Source organism: Drosophila navojoa, chromosome 2 (genome assembly GCF_054131105.1).
Source record: "Drosophila navojoa isolate 15081-1374.11 chromosome 2, UAZ_NAV_1.0, whole genome shotgun sequence".
Taxonomy (NCBI): Eukaryota; Metazoa; Arthropoda; class Insecta; order Diptera; family Drosophilidae; genus Drosophila; species Drosophila navojoa.
The window spans coordinates 16,396,207-16,410,339 of NC_142890.1; the positions used below are offsets into that span (position 1 = coordinate 16,396,207).

The window sequence follows — 14,133 nt, forward strand, 5'->3', positions numbered from 1 at the left end:
TGGTTAAATGTTGTTTTTTAAAGTATATATATGTAGATGTATTTAGTTGGATCCCAAAGCAAGTAGTTGTATTTTGAAATTCAGATAAAAATCTTTTGTACATATTTACCTATTTCGTTTTTAAAAATATATCGACATAACACTGAAATTTACATTTACAATAACTTTTCAGATGCAATCGAATATCGATAGAAGGTTGTTCGCGCTCTGAGCCACACTGGCAACGCCATATCGTACTCATCCACTGGCACCAAGCACAATAATATACACGCAAACCAATCGCAGCACCACAATATCCTTTTATTGCTCTAAATATTAACTAGTTAAAAAAATATGTCGGTCGCTGACACTTTCGAGTATATTACACTTGGCAATCCTGTCAGTCGCGCGCTTATCAATTCATCGTCTTCAATACTACGAGCTATAGTAAGTACATCATATCCTAACTGTTTTCTATTTTGTGGCCCAACGTTTGTATCGCAGGGTCTGCGCCCAAAGAAGCTGGCTGCGAACGATAATCCGATGGGACTCCCAATGCAGATTCAACCTATAAATGTTTCGATGCATCGCATTGTCGGCAGTCACTATAATTTTATTCGCATTGCCGGCTTGGGCGGTGCATCGGCGATTTTTATGGGCGCCTATTGCAAGTATTTTCTAAAGGATGTCAGTGATCCCAAAGTACAGCAAGACTCGCAGGCATTTGCTGATGTTGCCAATCGCATACATTTCCTACATTCTTTTGCGCTCATGTGCATGCCTTTGGCTCACTATCCAGTCTTTGTAAGTATTTGACATTTATTTACCTTATGGGGCGAGCGGCGGGAAAGTTTATACATATGTATGTGTGTTGTCTGATAAAATAATAATTATTTTAAATGTTATTTATATTTTGATTCACTGTAACATGTAAAGACAAAAACAGAAATAGAGAGGGTTAGGGCTAAGCTGAATTGTGGGCAATCGTAATCCTTAGAAGTTAATGTAAAATGGGACATACATAGGTAAAAAGTTTTAGAGACCGGTAGGGATATAATATATCGTAAATAGTATATACATAAATATGAGCAGTTAGTCACGTCTCATACCATTCCCATCGTCCACACAGAGTGTATAAATAAAGAAGGCAATTCCATTTCTTTACAGTTTATTGAGCATCATAAAGCTTTTCAGTTATTTTGTCATTTGTAAAAGTTAAATCTTTGAACGGAATTTACAACAACTCGCGTTACTCTTTGAATGATTTTCGATTTTGTTCAATATTTATGTGTATATCAATATGTATTTCATGTAAATGTATATGTAATTGACAAACTCGCTTAATTAAAGAAATTAAAATAGAAATGTAAAGGAGAGGCTAATTGAACCATGAGTAAAGTTTGATATTTGCTAAGCGTTACGATCTATAAGAAGTTCAGATTGTATATGAAATATATATATTATGTTTCTTGTCTCTTCAAAGCTAAAGCTAAATGTTCAACAACCACTAATTGCAGCTTAAAAGTAATTTCAATACCACATTACGAAACTTGTATACGATAATTACTAACATTTAAATTTAACATCGTTTTCTTTGTTATTATAGATGATATGAGAGGTTCAGATCTGATATGGTATAGGGGTTTGAGGATATAGGAAATATGTATTTGGTTTTTGGCTTAAGACTAAATTCATCTCTTGAATTTCTTTTGTTTAAAAAATGTACCAAAAGTCAGCTTCAATAACGCTGCTTAATTCTTTGTTCATAATTTTGTTTTCAGCCTTATGCGATAAGTAAATCGTAGAGCTTGCCTTTGGATTCCATTTGTTTTCTTTTTGTTTCGTTTTGTTTGTTCTCAAAGCAAACAACTAAAGCTAACATCAAAATTTGCAGGCCATACATTATTATTGTCTAACACTTAAATGCGGCATAAATAATTTTTGTTTCTTTCTGCTGCCTTTTTATTTTCCTTTGTGTTTGGTTTCTTTTCGTATGCTTAAAAATATGCGAATTGTGCTTTCTATTTTGCAGACTGGGGTCTTGATGACCATGGGCACCGTACTCTTCTCTGGCTGCATGTATTATCGCGCTCTGACTGGTAATAAGCGACTGCAGCATTATGCCACTATCGGCGGATTCTGCTTGATTGGTGCCTGGCTGTCGCTGGTGGTCTAGATGTGATATACGCGCAGCATAGGATATAGTACATAGAATCACAAATGGCACACATCTAACTATATATAATAATAAATGTGTATATAAAGTCAACTAACGCTAAAGCCTAGATGAAGTTTCGTGTGTGATTAGAGCGGCAGCTATATAAATAAATATAAATATATATTATGTATTACATATTTACGCGCTTTTAAAAAGCGTTTTCTTAGTGAGTAATGTGAGCTCTCGTGGCGAGCAGTTGAATTTTAAAACTCTCTTTTGTTTTTCTTTTAATTTGATATCTGTTTGCAGCAAATGGAAGATATAATTTTTCTCTTTTTTTGTTATATTGTTAAATGCATTGAATCTCTATATCTTATAGATGATTTAAATGCATTTCTATTAGTTGCTTTAACGAACTGAACAGCCAATGTGAAAATAATAGAAATAAAAATATATATATCTTGTGAAACAAAAAAAAAAAAAAACAAAAAATCGAAATAAAACTTTAAGAAATTGTTACATTTATTCTGTATACCTGTACATTAATAAATTACTATAAAAACACACACATTAATACTAGACGTAACAGTTTATAGTATCTTTTGTTGTTGTTTTTTTTTTCCTTTTCTTTTAAATAATCGTTATTGTCGTTACGGAACACATTTTATGAGACCTTTTAAAGGTCCTTTCATTTTGTTTATGATATTGATTTAGATGCTCCAACTTGAGCTCTTATTGTCATACATCTCGTTCTATCTCAATTCAACTAACATTTAGTTGGATTTCATTTGTACATCTGTGTGTGTGTGTGTGTGTGTGTTGTTTGTGTTATAAAAATCCTTTGCTTAACGATTGTTTACTTTTGTCTTATCCTTTTTGTCATTACTTTATCTTGGGCTACCCTAATAGCTTCTGCTTGGAGGCCTCGGCGAATAGGAAGGTCTTTTGTATGCGCGCATTGGCAGCCGGGTGGTTCGTAATTGGTTCCAGTATCTTAAGTATGTAGTCTTTAAAAGCTTTCGGCACGGCGAAATGTCAAGAATCCTTTTTCAACCGCAAGTTATCCTCATGCGCCTGTTCAATAAATTATACAAGAAATATTTAATGACGTCATTTTCCATGTTTTCCTCCGAACAGACTCACCTTTTGTGCAACCTTGAGCAGAGCATCGAATGTGGCATCGCCAGTTTGCTTGACCATGCCATAGAACACCTTTTTCTCGCTCACGGTGAGCAACTCGAAGGGCGATGCGAACTCAACGGCACGTCCCGCATCCATAACCAGAACCTTATCCGAATCCATGACCGTGTGCAATCGATGGGCAATTGTCAGAACTGTGCACTCCTTGAACTTATTCCTAATCGTATTCTGAATGAGAGCATCTGTCTGCGGATCCACGTTGGCCGTCGCCTCGTCCATGACCAGGATGCGATTCTCGCGAAGTATAGCACGGGCCAGGCACACCAGCTGACGCTGACCCACGCTGAAGTTGGTTCCACCCTCGGAGATTTTACTCATCAGGCCGCTGGGCAAGTCGGCAACCACTTGCTTGAGCTTGACCTCCTCCAGTGACTCCCAGAGCTTCACGTCCGAGTACTCATCGAAGGGATCCAAATTGTATCGCATGGTGCCCGAGAACAGAACCGGCTCCTGGGGTATAATTGATATCTTGCTGCGCAAATCGTGCAGACCCAGCTCGTTGGTGTCGCGGTGATCGATCAGGATTGCGCCCTCGTTGTAGGACAGGCGGAACAGTGCATTGATCAGGGAGGATTTGCCGGCGCCCGTGCGTCCGACAATGCCAACCTTCTCACAGGCTTTAATTTCAATGTTCAGCGAACGGAGCACATAGTCCGCATCCTTGTCGGGGAAGTAACGCAAGCTCAGGTCATCAAATTTAATTTTGCCTTCATCGGGCCAGTCCTTTGGTGGTTTCTTGTTCGGCTTGGACTCAAAGTCACCCTCCGGCTCCAGATCCTCGTACTCAACGACACGTTCCACCGACGTCATGTTGTTCTCCAGCTCGGCGGACTGACGCATACCCCACTGCACCATGCCTGTCATGCCCATAGCCTGCAAAAAGAGCTTGGTTAGAACAATTTGGCTAACAATTTGTGATAGCGATTCGCACCTGGGTTATGGCCAGGCCGACCTCGCCACCGTTTTGAGGAGAGAAGAGGAAGAAACTAAGCGTCACTATGGCGATGTAGAGCACACAGATCAAATCCAGCCAGTAGCCAAAGGCACGACTCGTCGCCAAGAACATATAAAAGCCAGAGCTGTGCAAGTCCTGGAAATTATCGAACTCCTCAATGAGCTCCTTCTGTGCACCGAAAGCTCGTATCGTAGCCAAACCATTCAGCGAAGCACTCAAATGGGAGTAGATGGGCGAGCGAGCTATAAAAGATCGAGAGTGAGTATAAGATCTGGATTACTCAATCAACCTGTTTCTCAGTACTTACTTGTAGCCTCCAATCGCTTGACATCTCTGGACGTAGTCAGGTAGAAGGAGCGCAGCAGATAGAAGATAATCACCAAGATGAACGTAACCAGCAGATACCACACATTCACAATGCACAGCACCACGATAATGCCCAGGATGACGAGGAAAATTTGCATGACGTCCATCATGACCGATGGCAGAATCTCATCCACCTGACCCAAATCCTTGGAGAAACGATTCAGAATACGACCCGATGGATTTGTGTTGAAGAAATGCATTGCCGCTCGGGTCACGCCTTGGAACATTTTATTGTGCAGCGTTGTCGAGCTCTTGGCAGCCAAGTAAAAGAAGAGCACACTGCGCACCAGAGAGAACACAATCACCAAGACATTGATAGCCGTAAAATAGTATATATCGACGGGATCCGTTTCGCTGTTGATTCTCGGCATGAAGGAGCGACGCAACCGTGACATGAAGGTTTCCGATTCACCTTCGTTTTTATTGACCCTGAAAATGAGGTGAGCATGATATTGAATTAGCAATTTACATTATCAACATACTGTTAGATTACATACAAATACTAGCAATTAGCAGTTGTATTATTAACATAATGTTAAGATTACATGTTTTGATTGCGCTCTGTTCGCGAAATCAACTGAACAACAAATCATATCTAATCGCTTTTGCTCTGAGCAATAAGGTTCGGTTCTTTCGGTTTTGATTTTTTTTTTCGCTCTCTTAACGAACATCGTTTAGGGAGTGATACGATTGAAGCTCGTATAAGACACTCAACCAACACGGAGAACAATCAGAGCGAAATAAAGCAACCGATCACGAACGAACTCGAGCAAGAACGGTTCTCTGAGTTTCTTTTATCAGATTTTGAGTGCGAGACCCTGTATATGTATGCATGTATTTTTGCCAGTTGTTTACTTACCAGTATGACAAGAACATATCACCGCCCGAGCCCAGCACTTGAGCACCAATGCAGAAGAAGGCAAACACAATGAACAGGAAGTAACCATTGGCAGCGAAGTATTTCTTGTAGAGATTCCAACCAATTCGTCCCTCGGTACGACCTTCCTGCGCCTGCATGGGCGACTCCATGACCACGGATTCGGCGCCCGATTCCATGGACGAAACACTGTTCTGTCTGCTACGACGCGTGCTGATCTGCGATAGCTTTCGCTTGTCGGGTGCATCGCCGGCGCCCTCTTCCTTCTTGCTAGGATCGGTTAACATTTGGGCAAAGTCCAGGCCACTCTTGCACATGGACTCATATGTGCCCTTGGCACTGATCTTGCCCTTGTCCATAATGACAATTAGATCGGCCTGCTCCAGGAACTGCAGCTGATGGGTGACCAGAAGCACAATGTTATCCCGCAAATAGCCGCGCATGCACTGATCAAACAGGTGACGACCCACATGAGTGTCCACAGCGCTGAGGGGATCGTCCAGCAGGTAGATATCAGCCTTGCGGTACACGGCTCGAGCCAGACTGATACGTGCCTTCTGGCCACCGGATAGAGAGGCACCACGCTCGCCCACAATCGTCTTATCTCCGTACGGCAGTAGCTCAAAGTCACGCTCCAGCGCACACTTCTTCACCACCTGACGATAGCGACTCTTGTCCATGGCTAGACCGAACAGGATGTTCTGACGCACGGTACCCGTAAATAGCCACGGCTCTTGGGATGCATACGAGAGGGTGCCATTCACTTTAACAGTGCCCGATTCTGGAGGCAGCTCGCCGAGCACCGTTTGTATCAAACTGGACTTGCCAGCACCGACAGGTCCAATGACGGCCACCAGCTGGCGCGGCTTAAACTTCAGATTAATGTTATCCAGCGTATACTCTGTCGACTTGGAATCCCACTTGGCCTTCATCTTGGTAATATTTATGCCCACCTTCGTCTCGCTAGACCGGCGACTGTTCGGCTTCAGCACTCCTGTCACTGTGGCCGCAGCCTCCTCCACAATAGTGCCGGCCGGCTTAAGTTTCTGATCGTTCGCATCGTGCGACTTGTCGCGCACTTTCGTCTCCTCATGCATCATGAACTTTTGTATACGGCGGATGGATACAAGCAACTCAGCAAACTGTTGAGAAATTTAAAGCAACAAATTGTAAGAATTTAATTAAAATATATATACTTTGTTTTTTCATATTGAAAAGATTCTTTAGCGCGCCGATAAACAACATAAATATGTTATGTTAAGCAACAGCGATCGCCATTCGCAGTCTTCTGTTCATAACAGCGGAATTTAAAGTTATCAACATTATATTAAAATCTGCTCTGTAAAAGCCATTTTTTACAGAGATCCTTCTTTAAAGTCCTGTTAACGTATTTTTTAAACTTATAAGATATTGATTTAGAGTTTGTTTTTACCTGTGAGATGCCCATTGGGAAGTAGATGGTCATTGTGTTACGCAGAATATTGTAGTAGGCGGTAATGGCAAAGGCCTTCTCGGCGGTCAACAGCTGTCCGAGCAGCACAAAGCCCACCAGGCTGACAAACACCGAAATACGCGTCACGTACATAATGAAACTCTGCAGAGTGCCGCGAATGTAGTTCACTTTTCGAATGGCATTCATCTCCTTGCCGCGCACATAGTTGATCATATTGCTGAATGGTATTTCCCAGGCGTACATTTTGATCACCTGAATGCCCGATATGATTTCGTTCATCATGCGCACACGTTCATCCGTACGCAAAGCCGTTTTAAGACGCAGACTCGACGTCTTCTTGCCCAGATATGCCTGGAGGGGTATGAAGAGCAACATAATAGCCACGCCAAAGAATGCTGAAACGCCAATCTGTGGAGGAGTACGCAAATATAATGATTATGATACGGTAAACGCGATGATTAACTCAGCAAATTTCTACTGTTTTTAATGCAAAGTATATTTAATTTGTATATCAGTTAACAGTCCATCAAACTGTCTGGGACTTTGCTTACCTCTCGGTACATGAGCCAGGTGACCACAGCGATCTCCACTGGGCCCAGCCATAAATAATGCGTGTGTATCACGGAGACATCCAGACGACCGACATCATTCGATATGAGATTAACCACCTGGCCGGTTGTTGTATCGCCCAGTGCTGTGCGACTGAGTCGCAACGCCTTGCGATAAATCATGCTGCACATGGCGACGCGCACCTTCATGCCCGTGTGGAACATGCCCAGCATATAGGGATGCATGAATAATACATTGAAGGCGCTGCACAAGATTACGCCGACGGCGTACAGGTATGCTGTGGTCTGATCGTCGTTTTCCAGGTTGTTGGCATCCGAATAGTAGGCCACCAAGCCGCCCAGGCACAGAGGCTGCGTCACGCTGTCAAGGATTAAGCACCATAATTATGATCATAAATAACGAAATATATATAGCAAGGGGTGAGGGAGGTGTGGCGCTTACCGGAAACCCATTTCCACTATAAACAAAACCAAACCGAGTAAGCCAAAGTTCAAGCCGAAGACGCTCATCGTTGCCTTGAACAAGCTGGGCTCCTTCTTCTTCTTACGCTTCTCCTCTACCTCCTTCTCCCATGCCTTGCTCAGCTTCTTGCCAAGTGTATCTGAAAGATAAAAATGTTCAGGCAATTACTATAAAGATGTCTTGAAAGCTGAGTGGAATATATGGGCGCATAATTATTTCAGTTAAAAGTACATTGTAATAAAGTTTTGCGTATTTTAACTCGAATGGAAACCTTGCCATTCTCTAGTTTTGTAGACATGATAGTTATACAATTTATATATTCAATATAAGTACTTAATCAATTTTGTATATCATTTAGAGCATTCTGCAGTTATGCTTAGATTATGTTTTTCCTTATTTATACTATGTACTTCTATTACCCTTTATAGTGTTCTGATGAATTAGCTATAACTGATTTCAGTAGCAAGAATGTTGAGTCAAGGTTTTACGATGCAAGTCCATGATTTTTATCGCCCATAAATAGGTATATCAAGCTTAGCGACTCCATTGTCTATGTGAATTATGGCCTTATAGCAAAAAGAAAAAAACCCTATCGCAGTCAGCTGTCTCGTGGGCTTATCTCTTATCAGCTAACTGGCTAATCGCGCCTGGTCAAAGCTGGACGCATGTGCTGCCGCTCAGGCCCCTAACTATATGCTATAACACATATATATGTACATATATACATATATACATGTATACAGTATATAATAAGTCCGAGACACTTCCGCACTGCTTTCTTGCCAATCTAAAGTGGGCCCAAGACTCTATATACTAAACATACTAGACCAAAGTATTTGATAAATGGAAAAAAAGTCGAGAATTAGCTATATGCCAATGTTTACCTATATAAATATTTACTAAAGACGCATGCCAGATTAGATTGGACGCTTGCCCACTTAATGTCAGCCGTTGGTGTCTCTATAGGCACATTTATTTTGGGGCTAATGAGCGCGCGAGATATTCTCGTATATCTCATATATCATGGAGCGGTCAAATTGGGCGAGAGCTCATTAATTGCGGCAATGCCCGCTTGTCAAAGTTATCAAAAAGTTATCAGAGCTCAACTTTTTTGGCACTAACAGCTACTGATTTTTATTATTTTTATTAATGGTTCCATAAAAATCAAAGTTCAATTTCCATGATTAACTAGTTCCCACTGATAAGCGTGATAAACTTTAAACCTATTGCATATTATAGAATATTTTATAGGCGTCAATTGTCAGAAATCTTATCTGGCGATGACTTTGCATATGACTTATGAGGAATCGCTTCCGATAATATATGTCCATGTATCTGGCATGCAATGGTTAGCTCTGATCCTATGCATGGCAAAGACCACGCCAAATGTCTCAAGCTAAAAATGGACTGCTTATCCATCAGACAGGCTTCCTGTTCACATGCTCTATTCTATCTAATCGTAAAACCAAACAAAATACAACAACAAGCTGCTATACTTTTAAGTGGCGTTCCAGTGCGTGGTTGTGCCGCATTTAGCCACTCGAAAGCACACGTAAAATATGTCTGAAGAGTTGATATTTCCATAGATAATACACTGTGTAAGATTTGTCATACCACACTTTTGTTCAAAAAATAAAAAATAAATATAAAAAAAAAAAACCGAAAGAAATTGGTTTATTTTTTAGCCATTTGGTAATGATGTAAGAAAGTCAAATCTACATAAACGAAGCAAGTCGAGTTTTCTAAATAGATAAGAGTTGTATCTACATAATGCACTCATTTGCATAGATAATAATTTTAGCCTAGTTTATATAGAGCTCATAGATAATACATAGAAGCGAGTTTATATAATCTAATTATAAATATAAAATATTTATATAATCTACATAACAGATATCAATTTTATATATACCCGAAATCTATATAAATGCGATAAATTTTATTAAGAAATTATTTGAACTAGAGTCTAAATTTATATAAACTCTTTTTAACTTTTATCTAAACAAAAGTTTGTTTAAAAGTAATTGAACAAAACTGCTCTATTTATAGCTAGCATTTCTTGCTGCTTTATGAAAAAGTTAAAAGACCGAATCATTGAATTAATTTTGTATTTTTGGAATGCATTTACTGCTTCAATTAAACATTCATTTAAATTAAATGTCAAGTGCTAATTTTTGATTATTGATAAGATTTTTTTTTTCAATTTGATTTCTTTCTACGCTGATTCAGTTTTTTAATTCGCGATTATTTATAAACTTTGGAAAAGTCAGTTAAGGTGAAATAAATGATTCATGTATTTTATATATTTACCTGACTTGTGTTCCTTTAGGGCCCTGTAGAGATCGCCTTCGTCGAGCGTCTTTTTGCGTCCCTTGAAAAATGTCGGCATGGTATAGCTATGGATAAATGAAAAAGAAATTAGTTAACGAGCTAAATATTATATAATTTATATTTATATATCTCTAGAACTCACCAAAACATTAGCGAGGACAGCGGATTCGATCTCTCGCGCGGATTCTCCGGCAGCTCATCTGCGGTGACGGACTGCATTTTGATCTCAAATTATTGTCAATCCGGTTCGATGTCAATATCTCAATAGCTTGTCATTTGTGGTGCAAGTGTTCGTGTGTGGGTGTGTGTTCGTGTGTGCTCTATCTGACAGCCACAAGCGCCGCTATAATATAGATGATAAATATGATAACTGTTAATTTGACGTATAAAAATCAAAAATACTCATCAAACAAAAACAAAATTATAGTACTATTTGCTGATAAAAATCTGCTTTAATTTGTATGAGCACATTGTATATGCTGGAATCCATATCAAAAGGCAGCATTAAATCTTATCTGGAATTGAAGGAATCTGAACCATGCTCAATTTATAGATATGCGATTCGAAAACGTCTAGCGAATAACGTTAATCATGCTGAGTTGGCAATAATAAATCATAAGTTATATGATTTGAAAAATTATAAGATTTGTTTTATTTCATTATGGTTGGGAAAATACAATTTCTTAACTTCTTATATAATAATAGTTATGCAATTCAGTTATCAAATTAATTTCAGAACACTTTCTAGATATTCCCATAGGTGTGATGTCAGTTGATTTTGTTTATAGTGTATAATATATCAGTTCTTAATCCACTTTGTACACCGTTTTTATTTATTTATGACACTTTCTAATGTATTTAAGATCATATATTTTCACAATCACAAATATTATCAGATCGTATATAGTATATGTATTGATATTGAACAGCTGACACAAGGACGAAACGTGTTGAACTCACAAAGTGGCACTGGAACTCCGACAGGCAGTTGATCTGTAACTGAGCTCTTGGCCAGATATAAGAGGCACTTTTATAGCCACAGAGTGAGTGATTAAGGCGGTAACTCAATGCTGTTATCAGCGTTCGACTTCGCTTTTGTTTTGTGATCGAGTAGAGATTTGATAAGCGTTTGCCGGACTAACAAATTCTGAATGAAATTTAAACGTTATCTAAAACGCTGATAATTCTAACTATAGCCGAAGGCTGCAGCTGCACCAGTTTTACCGCATATCAGAGGCTTGTCAGAAGCATAAGCAGAAGCAAGAGCAGAAGCTCGATTTCTGCTTATGCCTACTTTGTTTGCCTTTGTAAATAAACAAACTTCACTTGTTTGTGGTCACAACTTTTTTTTAATGTCTATATATAATTCAATAATAATATAGTTTGACATCTTACCAGCTGAGTCACGATGAAGCAGTTTGTAGCCTCGCAAATAAATTAGCAAAACATAAACATACAAAGAAAAAATAAATAAAATTGACAAAGGATGTAGGTAGAAAAAAAAACACAAAACTTGACTGCAAATCAATAAACAATTATAGTGCCAATCGAAATACGTGCAATTCACTTATAAACACTAATTCTTATTGTCGCTTTCAAATAAATGGTGCCCTATGTGCGTATTTTTATAGAATTAAATGTAATTGTGCAATAAAAAAAAACGTTAAACAAGTTTGTGCGAGCTCGAAACTTGGTCTGCTTCTTCTCTGATTTTCAGCGGCGCAGGCGTACTCCTTACGATAACTTATATGTTAATTGATATCCTTGCAAAGCTGAAATTTAACAGATTCGGATACGGCTTTTATACAAAATATGGGTTTTCTATACAAGAAACGAGTTTTAAATAAAAAATTGTTGATTATAAATTGAAATATCATACAGTTTAATTTAAACTTTAACATTTCCCGCGCTGTAAGTAACGTACGCATAACACTATGTTAATGCAATACGCGACCGCCGTTTTTGTACATCAAATATCGATAGACTCAAGAATGCATATCGAATCCGTATTTTTTAATAAGCGGCTTAATTTACAACATAATAATTGCTTAAGCACGGCTGCCAAGTTGTTAAATAATTAAGGAAAAAGTATATTTAAAATTTATTTTTAACAAAATGCAGTCCATATTAAGGAGCAGTCTGAGTGTTGGTAAGTTAACGTTTCCACTGGACTTTGACTTGTTGATATGTATACTCGACCATCCTTAACACCTTATCAGCCCGTCAGACGTTGCATAGAAGAGGAATTGCCTCGCTCGCTGCGCTACCAGATACGCATCAGATGCTGCAGAAAACATGCCGTGACTTTGCCAACTCAGAGCTGGTGGGTGAAAATGCCGCAAAGTTCGATCGTGAACATCTTTATCCAGGGGAACAGATTAAAAAAATGGGCGAACTGGGCCTCATGGCCGTCTCTGTGCCCGAGGAACTTGGCGGCACCGGCTTGGATTATCTGGCCTATGCCATTGCCATGGAGGAGATCTCACGTGGCTGCGCCTCAGCGGGCGTGATAATGTCCGTCAATAATTCTCTGTATTTGGGCCCACTGCTGGGCTTTGGAAATGATGCTCAGAAGGCTGCCTACATCACGCCTTACACAACAGGCGAACGTGTGGGTTGCTTTGCTCTGTCCGAGCCTGGCAATGGCTCGGATGCTGGCGCTGCTTCCACCGTGGCCACGGAGAAAGGCGATCGCTATGTGCTAAACGGCACGAAAGCATGGATAACGAATGCCTTCGAGGCGGAGGCAGCTGTAGTCTTTGCCACCACCAACAAGCAACTGAAGCACAAGGGCATCTCCGCATTTATAGTAGATAAGGGAACCAAGGGATTTTCGCTAGGTAAGAAGGAGGACAAACTGGGAATACGCGGCTCCTCCACTTGCCAGCTCATATTCGAGGACTGTGAAATACCCAAGGAGAACCTGCTCGGCGGAACGGGCCTTGGCTTTAAGATTGCGATGCAGACTCTGGATGCCGGGCGCATTGGCATCGCTAGCCAGGCGCTGGGCATTGCGCAGGCCTCCCTGGAATTGGCCGTTGACTATGCGCAGAAGCGTCAGGCCTTCGGCAAGCCCATATCTAAGCTACAGGCCATACAGCAGAAGATTGCGGATATGTCGCTGGCTGTGGAGTCGGCCCGTCTACTAACCTGGCGCGCTGCCTGGCTGAAGGACAACAAGTTGCCCTATACGAAGGAAGCTGCAATGGCCAAACTGGCTGCCTCCGAGGCGGCTACACTGTGTGCTCATCAGTGCATCCAGGTCTTGGGCGGTATGGGTTATGTAACCGACATGGCAGCCGAACGCCATTATCGAGATGCTCGCATTACCGAAATCTACGAGGGAACCTCGGAGATTCAACGACTTGTTGTGGCGGGATCAATACTCAAGGAATACGCTAGTTAATTATATAATGCCAGCTCGCATTTATAACAACTATTTTTAAGTAAAAAGTCATAATGCAATAAAGTCTTAAACAGACTAAAAGATACCCTATTTTAAATACATTTAGGCATGCAACAGGTGTGATGTGGGTAAAGTAAAATTAAATTCATTGGCAATGCTTAATGGCCACGTAAATTTACTATCTAAAATTAATATATTTTCACATATATATATATGATAGTCGAAGTAAACTCAACAGCTATGACTTAGTTAATTTTTCTAAACAATGTCCAAACTGAAGTTATTTTAAATCTTTTGCTGTTTAACTATACCGTAGAGCGGGCCAATTGTGCTGTTATTACGCTCTGTTAAATTTATTTTACTCACGCTAAAATAA

The 14,133-nt window shown here is 40.0% G+C and overlaps 3 protein-coding genes across 3 annotated transcripts; 2 read left to right on the forward strand and 1 right to left on the reverse strand.

Annotated features, from left to right (window-relative positions):
• Positions 1–92: 92 nt before the first annotated feature.
• Positions 93–2,259, forward strand: LOC108657456 (transmembrane protein 256 homolog). Its single transcript, XM_018110069.3, has 3 exons — positions 93–426; positions 484–783; positions 2,012–2,259. The coding sequence occupies exons 1-3, from the start codon at positions 334–336 to the stop codon at positions 2,153–2,155; spliced, it is 537 nt and encodes a 178-aa protein (XP_017965558.1). The 5' UTR covers positions 93–333; the 3' UTR covers positions 2,156–2,259.
• Positions 1,568–11,455, reverse strand: Mrp5 (Multidrug resistance protein 5). Its single transcript, XM_018109951.3, has 11 exons — positions 11,312–11,455; positions 10,494–10,694; positions 10,331–10,416; positions 8,000–8,159; positions 7,540–7,918; positions 6,968–7,396; positions 5,518–6,677; positions 4,600–5,087; positions 4,269–4,534; positions 3,281–4,210; positions 1,568–3,211 (listed from the first exon to the last, which is right to left on the reverse strand). The coding sequence occupies exons 2-11, from the start codon at positions 10,568–10,570 to the stop codon at positions 3,173–3,175; spliced, it is 4,014 nt and encodes a 1,337-aa protein (XP_017965440.1). The 5' UTR covers positions 10,571–10,694; positions 11,312–11,455; the 3' UTR covers positions 1,568–3,172.
• Positions 11,456–12,328: 873 nt separating this feature from the next.
• On the forward strand, positions 12,329–13,779 carry Arc42 (Activator-recruited cofactor subunit 42). The gene is made up of 2 exons (XM_018110035.3): positions 12,329–12,500; positions 12,571–13,779. Exons 1-2 carry the CDS (start codon positions 12,467–12,469, stop codon positions 13,755–13,757), a joined length of 1,221 nt encoding a protein of 406 aa, XP_017965524.1. The 5' UTR covers positions 12,329–12,466; the 3' UTR covers positions 13,758–13,779.
• Positions 13,780–14,133: the final 354 nt, after the last annotated feature.